Here is a 17,547-nt window from a genome sequence, read left to right on the forward strand (position 1 = left end):
TGTGTGTGTAAAATACACACACACACGCACACAATGGTTTAAAAGGCCAATTGCAAAAAGCTCAAAACAATTATGATCCAAATCAGCTGGCTGAGAGAATTTAAAAGAAAAATGTGAATGATAATTGGGAATCATTTATTAACACTTTACTAGATGTCTCAAAAGCCATCCTCAAGAAAGAAGGCAGCACTGATTAAAAAAATAACCTGGCTTAGTGGGGAAGTGACAGCTGCACACTCTCTCTCTAAAACAAATGGAAGATAGGTAAAGCTGATAGAAAAGGAGTACTTGTGGCACCTTAGAGACTAACCAATTTATTTGAGCATGAGCTTTCGTGAGCTACAGCTCACTTCATCGGATGCATACCGTGGAAACTGCAGCAGACTTTATATACACACAGAGAATATGAAACAATACCTCCTCCCACCCCACTGTCCTGCTGGTAATAGCTTATCTAAAGTGATCATCAAGTTGGGCCATTTCCAGCACAAATCCAGGTTTTCTCACCCTCCACCCCCCCACACAAATTCACTCTCCTGCTGGTGATAGCCCATCCAAAGTGACAACTCTCTACACAATGTGTATGATAATCAAGTTGGACCATTTCCTGCACAAATCCAGGTTCTCTCACCCCCTCACCCCCCTCCCAAAAACCACACACACAAACTCACTATCCTGCTGGTAATAGCTCATCCAAAGTGACCACTCTCCCTACAATGTGCATAGGAAATGGCCCACCTTGATTATCATGCACATTGTAGGGAGAGTGGTCACTTTGGATGAGCTATTACCAGCAGGATAGTGAGTTTGTGTGTGTGGTTTTTGGGAGGGGGTGAGAGAACCTGGATTTGTGCAGGAAATGGCCCAACTTGATTATCATGCACATTGTGTAGAGAGTTGTCACTTTGGATGGGCTATCACCAGCAGTAGAGTGAATTTGTGTGGGGGGGTGGAGGGTGAGAAAACCTGGATTTGTGCTGGAAATGGCCCAACTTGATGATCACTTTAGATAAGCTATTACCAGCAGGACAGTGGGGTGGGAGGAGGTATTGTTTCATATTCTCTGTGTGTATATAAAGTCTGCTGCAGTTTCCACGGTATGCATCCGTTGAAGTGAGCTGTAGCTCACGAAAGCTCATGCTCAAATAAATTGGTTAGTCTCTAAGGTGCCACAAGTACTCCTTTTCTTTTTACACACAAACTCACTATCCTGCTGGTAATAGCTCATCCAAAGTGACCACTCTCCCTACAATGTGCATGGTAATCAAGGTGGGCCATGTCCAGCACAAATCCAGGGTTTCTCACCCCCCGCCCTTTTTTTCCCAGGGGGACACACACACACACAAACTCACTCTCCTGCTGGCAATAGCTCATCCAAACTGACCACTCTCCAAGTTTAAATCCAAGTTAAACCAGAACGTCGGGGGGGGGGGGGTAGGAAAAAACAAGGGGAAATAGGCTACCTTGCATAATGACTTAGCCACTCCCAGTCTCTATTTAAGCCTAAATTAATAGTATCCAATTTGCAAATGAATTCCAATTCAGCAGTTTCTCGCTGGAGTCTGGATTTGAAGTTTTTTTGTTTTACGATAGCGACCTTCATGTCTGTGATTGCGTGACCAGAGAGATTGAAGTGTTCTCCGACTGGTTTATGGATGTTATAATTCTTGACATCTGATTTGTGTCTATTTATTCTTTTACGTAGAGACTGTCCAGTTTGACCAATGTAAATGGCAGAGTGGCATTGCTGGCACATGATGGCATATATCACATTGGTGGATGTGCAGGTGAACGAGCCTCTGATAGTGTGGCTGATGTGATTAGGCCCTGTGATGGTGTCCCCTGAATAGATATGTGGGCACAGTTGGCAACGGGCTTTGTTGCAAGGATAAGTTCCTGGGTTAGTGGTTCTGTTGTGTGGTATGTGGTTGTTGGTGAGTATTTGCTTCAGGTTGCGGGGCTGTCTGTAGGCAAGGACTGGCCTGTCTCCCAAGATTTGTGAGAGTGTTGGGTCATCCTTTAGGATAGGTTGTAGATCCTTAATAATGCGTTGGAGGGGTTTTAGTTGGGGGCTGAAGGTGACGGCTAGTGGCGTTCTGTTATTTTCTTTGTTAGGCCTGTCCTGTAGTAGGTAACTTCTGGGAACTCTTCTGGCTCTATCAATCTGTTTCTTTACTTCCGCAGGTGGGTACTGTAGTTGTAAGAAAGCTTGACAGAGATCTTGTAGGTGTTTGTCTCTGTCTGAGGGGTTGGAGCAAATGCGGTTGTATCGCAGAGCTTGGCTGTAGACGATGGATCGTGTGGTGTGGTCAGGGTGAAAGCTGGAGGCATGTAGGTAGGAATAGCGGTCAGTAGGTTTCCGGTATAGGGTGGTGTTTATGTGACCATTGTTTATTAGCACTGTAGTGTCCAGGAAGTGGATCTCTTGTGGGCTACAAGATAGTGTAGCCCACTACAGGATAGTGAGTTTGTGTGTGTGTTTTTTGGAGGGGGGTGAAGGGGTGAGAGAACCTGGATTTGTGCAGGAAATGGCCCAACTTGATTATCATGCACATTGTGTAGAGAGTTATCACTTTGGATGGGCTATTACCAGCAGGAGAGTGAATTTGTGTGTGGTGGGGTGGAGGGTGAGAAAACCTGGATTTGTGCTGGAAATGGCCCAACTTGATGATCACTTTAGATAAGCTATTACCAGCAGGACAGTGGGGTGGGAGGAGGTATTGTTTCATATTCTCTGTGTGTATATAAAGTCTGCTGCAGTTTCCACAGTATGCATCCGATGAAGTGAGCTGTAGCTCACAAAAGCTCATGCTCAGATAAATTGGTTAGTCTCTAAGGTGCCACAAGTACTCCTTTTCTTTTTGCGAATAGAGACTAACACGGCTGTTACTCTGAAACCTGTAAAGCTGATAGTAATTAATATAAATTATAAGCTGGGAATTGTAGAAAATTGATAAGGGAAGCAATAGCCAACAGAGTTACAGACAGTAAGAAGTATTTTATAGTATATTAAGAACAGAAAGACCCCTAACAATAGTATCAGTCCATTACTAGATGAAAAATGGTAGAATTTGTCAATAATGCACAAAAGGCAGAAGTGTTCAATAAATATTTGTTTTATACGTGTTGGAAAAAAATGCTCTATCATATGATGAGAATGAAACACTTTCCATTCCAACAATAACTCAGGAGGATGTTAAACACCAGCTAGTAAATCTAGACATTTTAAAATCATCAGTTCTAATTTGTATCCAACAGTTTTAAAAGATCTGACTAATGAGTTTGCTGTACCATTAATGTTGATTTTCAGTAAGACTAGGAGTGCTGGGGAAGTTCCAGAAGACGGAAAGAAAGCTCATGTTGTGCCAATATTTAAAAAGGGTGCTTGGGGAATTATAAGCCTGTCAGCCTGACATTGCTTCCAGGTGAAATAACGATGCAGCAGATATGGAATTTGGTTAATAAAAATTTAAAGGAAAGTAATATAATTTAGATCAAATCAACAATGGATTATGGGAAATAGATCTTGTCAGACTAATTTAATATACATTTTTTGACAAGATTACAAGTTTGGTTGATATAGGTAATAATGTTGCTGTAATATACTTAGACTTCTGTAAGATAGTTGCCTTGAATACCAGGTCTAATTCTCATGCCCACAATTCAAGAAGGATGCTGACAAATTGGAAAGGATTCAGAGAAGAACCACGAGAATGATTAAAGCACTGGAAAACATACTTCACAGTGAAAAACTAAAAGAGATCAACCCATTTATCTTATAAAAGAGAAGGTGAAGGTGTGATGTGATACAATGTATAAATACCCATATAGTGAACAGAAAATTTATAATAGAGAGCTCTTCAATCTAGCAGACAAAGCCATAACAAAAACCAGTTGCTGAAAGTTGAAGTTAGATATATTTGGTCTAGAAATTAGGCACAAATTTGTAACAGTGAGAGTAATTAATTATTAGAACAATTTAGCAAGATTTCTGGTGGATCTCCATCACTGGAAATTTTTAAATCACAACTGGAAGTTATTCTAAAAGATATGCTGTGATTCAAACAGAAATTAATTTGGGAAGTCCTATTGCCTGTGTTGTGTGGGAAGTCAGACTAGATCACAGTGGTCTCTTTTTGCCTTTATAATCTATTAATAAAAACAAAACTGTAAATACTTTTCTAATATTATTTCTTCATGGAAACAAGTGCTGTAGTTGCCACAGGGATATTAATTAGAAATTAGAGGGGAGATGTCTATGAGACAGTTTTTTAGGATATGGCTATGAAAACGTAAAACATACCTGAGTGTTTGCTTGAAATTGCTCAGTGCTATAAGTTTCCTTCTCAAAACCTTAGCATTGCCAACCCCAAGCATTGAAAAATCATGAGTCAGGCCCTCCAAAATCATTATATTAAAAAATAATAATAGTTTTGGAGTTTTTTATTTGCATTCTAAGGCTGAAACCTTATGGGACCCCTGGGTCACATTTTCAAGGTTTTCTTCACAACTATGAGGGCAGTCCTATCAGTCCTCATCCTCAAAGAAACCCAAACACTTTCAAAAGATGAGCTTGGAATCTTAAATTAATTACTTTGCTAGATACTGAAAATCATGGACTGAACAGAGACTCTGGATTATTACAACAATCGGTAACCCACTAACCCCCCATTTTTATCCTCTGACTTCAAAGGTTTTAACAGACCACTCTGCCTTCCTTTGAACAGTCCCTTACAATATGTGCTAACTACTTATACAAAACAATCTATTCCACCTTGCAGTTAGATGTGAAGTGATGCTGGGAGTTTTTTTCCTCAGACCTGAAGAAGAGCTCTGTGTAAGCTGCAGGGCCATAACCAGGGTGGGGCAAGCTGGGCAGCCGCCCAGGGCACAAAGCTACGGGGGGTGGAAAAATTATGAAAAAAACCTGGAACGGAGCACAAATATGCTTGCTCACCCGAGGCATTAAAATGCCTAGTTATGCCTCTGATAAGCTTGAAAACTTGTCTCACTCACTGGCCATGTCTACATTAGTGAGCTTACAGCTACACAACTGTACCAATGCAGAGAGCTCTCCCGCCAACATAATTAAACCACCTCCAATAAGCACCAATAGCTATTTTGGCAGGAGAGCACCTCCCGATGACATAGCTTTGTCCACACAGGCGTTTCAGTCAGTGTAACTTATCATGTGTCACTCCAAGGGGTGTTTTTTTCACACCCCTGAGCGACATATACTGACAAAAGTGCTAGTATAGACATAGCCACCAACAGAAATTGGTCCACTAAAAGATATTACTTCACCCACCTTGCCTCTCTATTGTAAATGACAGGTTTCAGAGTAACAGCCGTGTTAGTCTGTATTCGCAAAAAGAAAAGGAGTACTTGTGGCACCTTAGAGACTAACCAATTTATTTATTAATCGGATGCATCCGATGAAGTGAGCTGTAGCTCATCAAAGCTTATGCTCAAATAAATTGGTTAGTCTCTAAGGTGCCACAAGTACTCCTTTTCTTATTGTAAATGAGTAACACGGACAGATGTTCCCTGCCGCCCCTCAGAGCTCAAGGGCTATGACAAAATGCAGCAGGTGAATGAACACACAATGGGTGTGAGGGGACAAGGGATTAGTAAAAATGAGTGTGTTGGCATAAATCAGTAGGCTCAGTGGTCACTGTAGTTACAGGTATGTATCAAGCAAACCCACAACTCACTGCCAAGGAACCCTTACCCATCCCAATATTTCAGTGCGAGGGGCCTTTCAGCCCCCCGGCACATCTGGATGCCCAGGCCCTTGTCCCTCCCATTTCCCAGTAGCGCCAGAGGCCCCTCACTCCCCATTACCCATGCCAAGGGCCCTTTACCCCCTATATCGTGGTGCAGGGGCCCCTAAACTCCCATTTAACCCCTCAGGCCCCCTCTCTCCCTCATTTCCCAGTAGCGCCAGAGGCCCCTCATGACCCCCTCCCCCATATATCAGTTCCAGGGGACCCTCAACCGTTATATCCCAAGAGTGTCAGCAGCCCCTCACGCTCACACCGCCATCACAGTGCCAAGGACCCGTCCCCTCGTAGCCCAGCCACAGTTCCCTTCCCGCACGCTTCCGGGGCCTGGCAGCCGCAGGAGACTTGACGTTCCATCGGACCCCACCCCTGAGTCTCTCTCCTCCCGCCGGTTGCCAGGGAGCCACTGTTGCCATGGTGGTGCGCGGGATGCGCATGCGTCCGCTGGCGGAAGTACCCGGATATAGCAGGAGGAGGCGCTATCGCCGCCATCTTTGCCAGGAGAACAGTGAGCTGGTAGCGGCTGAGCATCCCGGACTCATCAGCCTTCATCCACCCCGTGTAGTCCCCGTCGCCGCCCCGTCTCTTGGACATGGACGATCGGGAGGACCTTGTGTACCAGGCTAAGCTAGCTGAGCAGGCTGAGCGCTATGATGGTGAGAGCCGGGAGGACGGGCGGGCCGGGTAGTGCCGGGGGAAAAGGGAGGGAGCGGCCACAAAATGGCGGCGGCTGGGCAGGGGGGCAGAGGCGGTGAAGGGGGGGCATGAACAAAATGGCGACAGGGATTGTCCCGCGGGTTGAGGGAGCCAGGAGTAGGGGACTAGGGTGAACGGGCGGCCTAGCCCTGGGGGTTGGTATCTCGGGTCGGCTGTGGCTGGGGTCGGCGGCGGCAAAAGCTGGGAATAAAATGGTGGCTGGGAAGGGCGAGTAGGGGGAGGGGACCCACCCCCCGGCTCGATGGAGCCCGACAAAGGGATCCTGCGTCCTTTCTTGTGCTGTCACTAGTGCGAACAGAGGTGGTTTCTCTTACTCGAGCCCTGCCCAGCACCTGGTCGAAGACGGCTGGTTCAGAGTGGCTGAGCCCCGTGTAGTGGGGGCCAGGTCACTTCGTCGCATTCAACGTCCAGTCCCCCCCCCCCCCCAATCTGTGATCGGGGTGCCTGGCCCTTAGTGGGCCCTTCTTTACCTTCTCCACCTCCTTCCCAGACCTGGCCCTCGAAGGTGCCTCTCCCTTTTTTGACCATCATAGTTTAGTGATGTGTCTTTTTAGGTTATCGATTTTTTTTTTTTTTTACCCTCTGTACTCCCCTGGCATAGGCTATGGAGTTTATTAAATACAATGTACTTCTCCCTGCTTGAAGTAAATGTAAATCTTATTAGTCTTTAATTTTACGCTTAAAATTATTGTAATTTAGAATGCTGTTTTTCCTAGGCCTTGTATTTTTTTCTTTAAAGTTCATGGGCTATGCTGATTAAATATTTGTAAGGTGTTAAATATTTCTGAGCACTAAAGGTATTCTTCCTGACCCTACACTTAGGTAATATATGCTATTGGTGGGATTTGAAAAATCTGTTCGTCATGCTTACTTTAAACCCTTACCTCTCATTTAAAACTAAATTAGATTTGTCACTTGTGAGTGAAAACAAACTGAACGTGAAAGTAGTGCAAACCTATAGAATACAGGCTTTCTGATCGGTAGGCAGTCCGTTCTGGTGCCTTAGTTGCTGCTCATAGCTTTCCCAAGTGACAAGACAAAAATTGATCAGGATCTTTCCTACCATTACTGCTGTTCAGAAGGGGAGGGAACTAGGTCAGGTTCTCTCTGGAGCTACTACCATTAGCAATATATGCAAGTACTGGAGGAATATATTGCGGGGGCGGGGGGAGGACATAAAATGGAGCCATAAGAAGTGATAAGTCAAGGAAATGCTTTCCTTTGGAATAGCCATGAGGCTGGGGGCATGCTAGAACAGTGGTTCTCAAGTGGGGGTCTGTGTACCCGTAGGGGTACACAGAGGTTTTCCAGGGTCTACGTCAACGTAGATATTTGCCTAGTTTTACAACAGACCCCATAAAAAGCACTTGCAAAGTCAATACAAACTAATATTTCATACAATGACTTGTTTATACTGCTCTATATGCTATACACTGAAATGTAAGTACAATATTTATATTCCAGTTGATTTATAATTGTGTAAAAATGAGAATGTAAGCAATTTTTTTAGTAATAGTGTGCTGTGACACTTGTATTTTGTTAGGTTTCAGAGTAGCAGCCATGTTAGTCTGTATTCGCAAAAAGAAAAGGAGTACTTGTGGCACCTTAGAGGCTAACCAATTTATTTGAGCATAAGCTTTCGTGAGCTACAGCTCACTTCATCGGATGCATTCAGTGGAAAATACAGTGAGGAGATTTATATACACACAACATGAAAAAATGGGTGTTTATCATGCACACTGTAAGGAGAGTGATCACTTAAGATGAGCTTTGATGTCTCAATTTGTAAGCAAGTCATTTTTAAGTGAGGTGGAACTTGGCGGTACGCAAGACAAATCAGAATCTTGAAAGGGGTACAGTAATCTGGGAAGGTTGAGAGCCACTGTGCTAGAGTAATTCAGAATTAAAATATTTCTTCTTTCCAGTAGCTGTAGAGGGATTTAAAACATTGGCTATCTTGTAGACAGTAGCTGATACATAAGGCCTTGTTGACAATACTCGGTTACATGGTATATTGGCAAATCATAGTGTAGATGCAGCATATATTGGCAAAGTCACATTTTGGTGGTATAACTGCCAGCAAAAACCCTAGTGTTGATGGATAGATATGTTGGTTAGGGGTGTGATCTTTTTTTAAATTTTTCTCCTTCGTGGTCCTAACCAACCTAGCTATGCTGGGAAAACTTACGTGTAGATCAGGCCCAATTTGAAGCCCCAAGCAGGGACTGTGAAAAGCACTTGTAGGTATTTATTTCTCCGTCCTTCTCCATAGCTTTTTGAGGAAGAGGTATGCATCTGCATGGCATTTCCCTTAGTGTCTGGTAATTTTTCAAATTCTGCTATAGGCATCTGCAGTGCAAAGTAACCAGCCCTCCTGATAGGCAAATCCTACAAATTAATATTTTAATTTTAGTGAGAAGATTCCCCATCTCCTGTTTGTACCTCTATGAATGTCTGTTCAGGAAAAAGGAAGCAGAAACTGGATAGTTCAAGAGGTGAAAGGTTATGCATTATTACACAGTGGTATGGCTGGTAATGAGATTTTCAGTTAATCGGGCTTTGCTAGAATGCAACATTTTTCTGTAGAGTCCAAAGCAATTTGTTGGAATGGCTTTGTAAAACAAAGGGACAATGTCAGGTTAAAATTATTGTTAGAAATGCGTTTTTTATCTGTGCTTACCTTGCCATATTCATTGCATATGTGGGGAATACATGCACCTACATTTCAATATCCAGTATTGTGATGGTATCAACAAAGCAAAAAGATGATGAAATAAGTAGATAATTTTGATTTGTCATGAGGATGTGAAGACAAATGCAATGACTTCTAAACTATTTAGATATCTATATAACACTTTTTATCTATAGATCTTGAAATGTATCATTTCAGTTTTACAGATGGGGAAACCGAGGCATAAGGATTTGGAAATGGTTTGTACAAGATCACACAGTAGGTTGATGTCAAAGTTGGAAAGAGACCCCAGGTTTCCTGACTCCCAAATCTTGTGCCCTGTCTATTAAGCCATGCTCTCTCCTAGTGTTTTTATAAACTGCTTACCAAATAATGCATCTTGTAATGTTACTAATAAAACATAAAGCGTGCCAATTCTTGGAAGATCTCACTGGTTTAAAGCTGTTACCTCAAAGTAAAGAATAACCTACTTGAAATGACATCGTTGATACAAAACATTGTTTGGGAAACAACTGGTAAATGAGATCTGACCAACTGACTGACTTAGCCAAAATCAAGGTGAATTGATTAAAATCATAGGTTGTAGTTTTTGTTAAATTTTAATTGTCATTGCACTAGAGACATATCTTGTTCAGGCGATGAGATTGCTTTGTCTGTTAATGCTGTTTCTTCATTTTACATACTAACTGTGTTGTTGTGTATCAAACTGAAGCTTTATTGTGTTACACTAAATAAGACCATTCTTAAATGTTCATATTGGTTGAACATAAATGTCTTGTGAAGGTAATAAATATTACAGAATATCACTGAAGCAAAGACCTTAGTAGGATATGGGTAAGAACATTATACAGAAATATAATAGCAAGATTTAAAAAAAAAAAAGTAATGTAAATTCTCATGCATTACTGTATAAACCAGTTAGCCAAAGACTCAAAGTAATAGCAGTTTTTTTGTTTTAAGTACATTTAAAAGCAGGAAGCCTGCTAAACAACCAGTGGGGACACTAGACAATGGAGATGATAAAGGAGCACTGAAGGATAATAAGGCCATTGCGGAGAAACTAAATGAATTCTTTGCATCAGTATTTACGGGTGAGGATGTGAGGGAGATTCCCAAACCTGAGCCATCCCTTTAGGTGACAGATCTGAAGAACTGTCCCAGATTTACATGTCATTAAAGGAGGTTTTGAAACAGACTGATAAATTAAACCGTAATAAGTCACCGGGACCAGATGGTATTCACCAAGAGTTCTGAAGGCACTCAAATGTGAAATTGCAGAACTATTAACTGAGGTTTGTAACCATCATTTAAATCAGCTTCTGTACCAAATGACTAGAGGATAGCTAACGTGATGCCAAATTTTAAAAAAGGGCTCCAGAGGTGATCCTGGCAATTATAGGCCAGTAAGCCTGACTTCAGTTTTAACTAGTTTGCCCAGTACTAATGCTAAAAAAAATTTTAGTACACAGGGTAAGAAAAGAGCGTACATCTGGGTATAGTGCTTCGATTATCCACAAATACAAAGTTTGTTTTAAAAGTCATAAGGTACATGTAGTGCATAATCAGCAATAACCCAAATTTAGGTGAATAAAATTAACAATACAGTTTAGGTATTAGCATCCAATTATTTGGGTATATCACTCATGAAAAGTTTATACAGAGAGTTGGTTGTGGAAAGCAAAATATATCAATGAGTGAAGATTGTCCCTCAGTAATTGAGAATTTAGGGTAGGTTGTCCATTTAAAAAATACAATCAGAACAGAATTGTCAGACACACAGATGAACATAATTTCTTGGGGACAAGTCAGCATTTTTTTTTCTTTTTTTGTAAAGGGAAATCATGCCTTACCAGTCTACTAGAATTCTTTGAGGGAGTCAACAAGCATGTGGACAAGGGGGATCCAGTGGATATAGTGTACTTAGATTTTCAGAAAGCCTTTGAGAAGGTCCCTTGCTAAAGGGTCTTAAGCAAAGTAAGCTGTCATGGGATAAGAGGGAAAGTCCTCTTGCGGATCAGTAACTGGTTAAAAGATAGGACACATAGGGTTGGAATAAATGGTCAGTTCTCAGAATGGAGAGAAGTAAATAGTGGTATCCCCCAGGAGTCTGTACTGGGACCAGTCTTATTCAACATATTCATAAATGATCTGGAAAAAGGGGTAAACAGTGAGATGGCAAAATTGGCAGATGATACAAAACTACTCAAGATAGTTAAGTCCCAAGCAAACTACAAAGAGTTACATAAGGATCTCACAAAACTGGGTGACTGGGTAACAAAATGGTAGATGGAAAATCAGTGTTGATAAATGCAAAGTAATGCATATTGGAAAACATCCCAACTACAGGTATCAAATGATGGGGTCTAAATTAGCTGTTTCCACTTAAGAAAGAGATCTTTGAGTTATTGTGGATAGGTCTCTCAAAACATCCACTCATTGTGCAGCGGCAATCAAAAAAGCGAACAATGTTGGAAACCATTAAGAAAGGGATAGATAATAAGACAGAAAATGCCATATTGTGTCTCTATAAATCCATGGTAAGCCCACATCTTGAATACTAAGTGCAGATGTGGCTGTCCCATCTCAAAGAAGATGTATTGGAATTGGAAAAGGTTCAGAAAAGAGCAACAAAAATAATTAGAGGTATGGAACGGCTGCCATATGAGGACAGATCAATAAGACTGACTTTTCAGCTTGGAAAAGAGACTGGGGGAGATATGATAGGTTTATTAAATCATGATGGGTGTGGAGGGAGTCAATAAGGAAGTGTTAATTTTTACTCATAACACAAGAACTAGGGGGTCACCCAATGAAATTAATAGGCAGCAGGTTTAAAACAACCAAAAGGAAGTTCTTCACACAATGCACAGTCAAGCTGTGGAACTCTTTGCCAGAGGATGTTGTGAAGGCCAAGACTATAACAGAGTTCAAAAAAGAACTAAAGTTTGCGGAGTATTGGTCCATCAGTGGTTATTAGCCAGGACGGGCAGGGATGGTGTCCCTAGCTTCTGTTTGCCAGAACCTGAGAATGGGGGGGGCGTGGATCAGTGCTGCAGATTACCTGTTCTGTTCATTCTCTATGGGGCACCTGGCATTGGCCACTGTCGGAAGACATGATACTGGGCTAGATGGATCTTTGCTCTGACCCAGTATGGCCGTTCTTATGTCATGTGTTCTTAATTCCTAATTAAGGGGGGGTCAGAAAAAACTTTCTTCCTTAATTAGGGAACTTTCCAAGATGGCTAGATCAGGGGTTCTCAACTTTTTTTCTTTCTGAGCCCCACCTCCCCCCCACCTGCAACATGTTATAAAAACTCCACAGTTCACCTGTACCACAACAACTTTTTTGTGCCAGAGCCGGCATTAGTGGGTAGCAAGCAGGGCTTGGGCCCTGAAAAGCTAAGTTGCTCAGGCTTCGATTTCAGCCCCAGGTGGCAGGGTTCGGGGCCCTGGGCTTCAGCCCCGCTTGGTGTGCCTTTGGCTTTCTGCCCTGGGCTGCAGTGAATCTGCTTGGCAGACCACTTGAAATCTATTTGCAGTCCCCCAGGGGGACCCGGACTCTTGGTTGAGAACCACTGGCCTAGATGAACTTCTGGTCTGATCTGGTATGGCAGTTTTGGTGTTTTCTGTGTAAACCAGAAAAGGGCATTAGCCCATTTAAGAGGTAACTTGATTTTGGTCTGTAAGTACCTATATGTGGAAAAGATTTTTTGATAGCGTGCTCTTTAATTTAGCAAACAAAGGCATAATAATAACATCCAGGAGCTTGAAACTAGACTAATTCAGACTAGAAATTAGGTGCAAATCTTGTAACAGTGAAGGGAATTAACCAAAGGAACAATGTGTGGGGGGTGAATTTGCCATCACCTGAAGTCTTTAAATCAAAATGTCTTTCTAAAAAATATGGTCTAGCTTACCCAGAAGTTATGGTTGTGATGCAGGACTCACTAGTGAGATTCTGTGGCCTTTGTTGTGTAGGAACTCTGACTAGACTAAAATAGTGGTCCAGTCTGGCCTTAAAATCTGTTTACATGTGAAGTTAGAGTCTACTATGGAAGCATGTTTAGTTTGCCTTGTCAAGTACTCTAATCTTAGGAAATGCCAGATTTACAGTTGCCTATGCAAGCTTAAATCTGCCCCCTTCTGCATACGCATTATGATAAAATTGTTTAATTACATGATCACATACTGTCTTTTTCACAGGATCGTTGCCTCAGTCTCTGTACAAGATGGATGGTGCTCAGGGAATGAGGCAGCTCTTCAGTATTTCCTTGAATCCTTGTTCAGTGGTTAGCCCCATACGTTTTTCACTGTACAGTATCCAAATGCTACAGTGACAATACAATTAATTTATTCATGGCTGTTCTGTGGTCCTCACCAATCTGAGCCTCTCAAACATTAGTGAATATTTCTTCTCCATTCCCTTGCAAGATATCAGAGTATTTATTCCCATTTAACAGACTGGGACTTGAGTGCTTAATGTAATTTTGTATTCAACTTCCTATACTTGAAAGAAAAATGGCACATAACAGAACTCGCTTTTGTAATTTTAACAGCCCCAACTGCCATCATGCACCAGCAGCAGGATTTGTTGAGCCTTAAACACTCAACACTACAGCACAGACCTATACCACAGCCAAAGAGCTAAATAAGTTAGCTATCAGAGAAGATATGTGGCCCAGCCATTGAAAAAGGATACAGCGCATTGAAAGAGTGGTTACATATGCAGAATATATAGCTCCATTTTACAGACAGCATAGCCACAAACAAATACATAATAAACTTTGTGGGGGCAGTATGGGTATGTGACTGAGATTTGGATATGGGTTCTATTCCCATCTGTGGAGCCTGTTAAGGCTTTGCTCTATCTTAAAGATTAAGGACACAGAATTAACACCAAAAAGAAAAGGAGTTCTTGTGGCACCTTAGAGACTAACCAAAAGCTCATGCTCAAATAAATTGGTTAGTCTCTAAGGTGCCACAAGAACTCCTTTTCTTTTTGCGAGTACAGACTAACACGGCTGTTACTCTGAAACCTAGAATTAACACCAGTAGTGAGCCTAGTTCAGGGGTGTTAAACTCATGCAGAGGAGAGGGCTAAATGTTTGTTTATCCATAGGCTACAGTTTAAATTCAGGATTGTCTACTCACATTGCACAAGGGATCTTTGTGAAAAACTAAATATTATTTCCAGCTCTCATGTCTTTCGTTCAGTGAGGAAAATTCTGCTCCCCTTTTGGCCATCACTGTTTTGGGCCTTTGTTTCTCTTCCTTACCCACCCTCCTTTATCTGTTTTGCTCACCCTTCCTTATCTTTGCGTCTCCTGTTCTCTCTGCAGCAACTTCCAATTCCAACCCAATGGGCTTCCCTCCCACCTCCAACTTCCATCTGCTAAAATGATCAGTGAGTCAATACTTAATCTTGACACTGTATTTTCATCATTGGGTTCTAGAGTTGACATTCCAATAAGACTAGTAGGGGAGGGGTTAGGTTGCCCCCTCATTGTTTCAAGCTGTCTGCAGACTCAGGCAGACATCACTGCATTGTTTATGCTTGGTTCATATTTGGAAGGTAATATCTCTAGCCATAAGGACTCGAAAGAGTTTTTTAATACGAAAACTGAGATTATACGCAGACTGGGTATGTCCTGTGTACTTGATCTGGTTTATGGTCTGTATGTTTGACACTCCCCCCTCCATTTGGAAATCATGGTATCCTGGTTCCCTTCAGTGTCTCTTTCCAGAGGTCAAAAGGTTAGGAGGTGTCTGTCCCACCCAGAGATTCTCCTGTGTGTGGACTGCTTAAGTTAGAACTTGGGATAATGGATGCATAATAGTAATGGAATAGTGAATAGGCTTTTGTCAGGAATCCATACGAAAGCTGTGCTGTTTGAAATAGAGATGGGCATTGACAATTTTAAACACTATAACTGTCCTAAATTTGAACAGATTTTCATAAGATCAGAAAAAGGAACCACTTCACCCCAGGAGTACCCTGCCAGATTTCAAAATGCTGCTACAAACCATGGAGGGTTAGTTTTTTTTTTCTTTTTTTTTAAAGATGCAAGAATTTTTTTTATAACTGGTAGTGATGGTCAATCTAAATATAGGGAATACTGTCACTTCAACTTAAACATTTTCTTTTCTTTTTCTTTGGTGTTTTTTAACTTCTGCTTGTTCTTTACATTTGACATTTAGTTCCTGTGAAACTTTGTAGGTTATATGGTGAGTGGAGAACTAGTGAAATTATATCATCAGAGCGCAGATAGTGAAAATTGATCAGTTAAGAGACAGAACTTGTAGTTACTATTTGTATGCTCTTCTAATACCTTTTTCACTTTAAGTGACTCATTTTGGAGAACAGATGCTTTGTTAAAGGACCATCTCCTCCTCCCTCATATCCCTGTACTCCATTTAAAGTGTGAGATCTAATGATACAAGACATCTAGTAGGTTCTCCTGCAAAACAAGAGTAGATCAGGCCTGGCAATTTCTAAAACGAAATACAAGCTGAAGTAAACCTTTCAGGCCTCTTTATGTATAACAAAAAAAGGTAAGGAATTAAAAAATGTCCTATATTAAAAACCTTTTTGCTGGTCTGCAGATATATTAGTCTCATTAAATAATTTTACATTAATATGCCATTCATCATTCAAATTCCCAAAGTGTGTTGCAAACTACATATGCAGCTCTCACGTACCATTGGAATAGAGCAACTTCTAAAGTAGCACCCACGCTGCCATGTTGAACCAACCTTGGTGTTTCTTCGGGAAGAGGAGGCTGGCAAACTTCAGAGAGGGAATTTAAGGTAGGCAGAACACAGGAACTAATGCCTCTGTGCTTGCAAAAGGTTGTGTTGTGGAAGATTGTGGCATGTGCTCTTATGATATGCGTACCTGTTAAACGTTTCAGTCATGACAAACATAATTGATTGTAGGGCTTAGGGTGCACAATTTCCGGAAGTTTTGAAGGCGTGGAAAAAACATTTTTCCTTTTTTTTCCAGGGGAAAAAATGGGAATTTTGTTTAAAATAGAAATATCTGTAGTACTTACTTGCTTATCACAACTAACTTTTTTCTTCTTTAAGAGTTAAAAATGAATTATGTATAATTTACTTAGCACATAAGTACTGATTTGTATGTTTGTTTGAATCAAAACTAAATTTATACTTCTTTCATAATGACAGATATACCTAGTGTTAGGGATAGAGCTGCAGCTGCACACTAAGGCACTTAAGTGTATTTTTTTGCTGTTGACAATGGGGGTGTGTGTGTGTGAAATACAAAATATTGACAATAGAAATCATCAATATTGTAAACTAAAATGAAAGTTAATCTTTTGGGTTCAGAAATAGTATATTAATAGACTTGACGTGACACAACAATGGGGCCTTGGGACCCAGAAGAAACTCATGTCTAGAGAAACATTTTATTAATTTTAAATCAGTTGTTAATAGAAGGCATTTTGAAGGACAGCAATAACATTATTTTAAACATTACCCTAAATTGTTTCACTGTTAATTCTGAGAGAATATTTCATAAATTGCTTTGCAATCTTTTCCAAAATTCCCAACTTTTCCGTAGTGGGTCTTGTGGGGGGTGGGTAATTTTTTTTCTGAAAGTTTTTTTTTCTGAACCTTAACACTTCTAGTAAGGCTGCAGCTGAACCGTTCACATTTGCTGCTAATGTAATAGATTTGGACCTTTTGAATTTACAGAATTCATTGGCTGTCTAAAGGACTTTTTTCTTTAGTTTGGGGAGCGGTCTAGGTTTTATCTGCTGTAACCTGTTAGAGACTAAGTAATTTCCCCCAGCCACTGAGCTATGGGATATTATGGTGTGGGATTCTCTCCCATTCTCTCCTTTTGAAGCTGTTCCACTTTGTATAGAGTCCTTGGAGTGGGGTGGACTAGATCCTGGGTCTCTGACCCTCTGAAGTGGGTTTACTAACCCCCAGGCAGGAGAATAATTCTCTCTCTGGACAAGTGACTCTTCAGATATTCAACTCAAGTGGAATAACTTCAACAGGACATAGTCATTTTACAAAAATCTGGCAGGATTAGAACCCCAGGGGGTGGGAGGGGCGAGGAATTCTGGTTATGCCAACTTGGGTTCACCCATGTACATTTCTCTGTTTTTAGTCACATTGAAGGGAAAAAAATCCCCCTCCCCCCCAGCCCAGACCATTTGTATCAGCTATAAAGATCAGGTTTTTCACCCAGACCAGAAGCTGCTTAATCTGGTTGCTGGGTTGTTAAATCTTTATTTCTCTTGGTAAGACGCATCTATATTTGTAAAATCACAGAAACTTACCAGTAGGTGACCAGTTTTCTAAGCCGTATTAATAGTTTAAAGT

The 17,547-nt window shown here is 41.2% G+C and overlaps 1 protein-coding gene across 1 annotated transcript in view; it reads left to right on the plus strand.

The window, feature by feature from the left end:
• The first annotated feature begins 6,272 nt into the window (after positions 1–6,272).
• Positions 6,273–17,547, plus strand: part of YWHAE (tyrosine 3-monooxygenase/tryptophan 5-monooxygenase activation protein epsilon) — a 56,288-nt gene continuing 45,013 nt past the window's right edge. Inside the window, exon 1 of the mRNA XM_077836393.1 lies at positions 6,273–6,439. Within this exon, the coding sequence (XP_077692519.1) occupies positions 6,376–6,439 (64 nt within the window). The 5' untranslated portion in view covers positions 6,273–6,375. The remainder of the gene's footprint in view (positions 6,440–17,547) is intronic.

The sequence above is a fragment of the Eretmochelys imbricata genome, chromosome 17, assembly GCF_965152235.1.
Source record: "Eretmochelys imbricata isolate rEreImb1 chromosome 17, rEreImb1.hap1, whole genome shotgun sequence".
In the NCBI taxonomy this organism is placed as follows: Eukaryota; Metazoa; Chordata; order Testudines; family Cheloniidae; genus Eretmochelys; species Eretmochelys imbricata.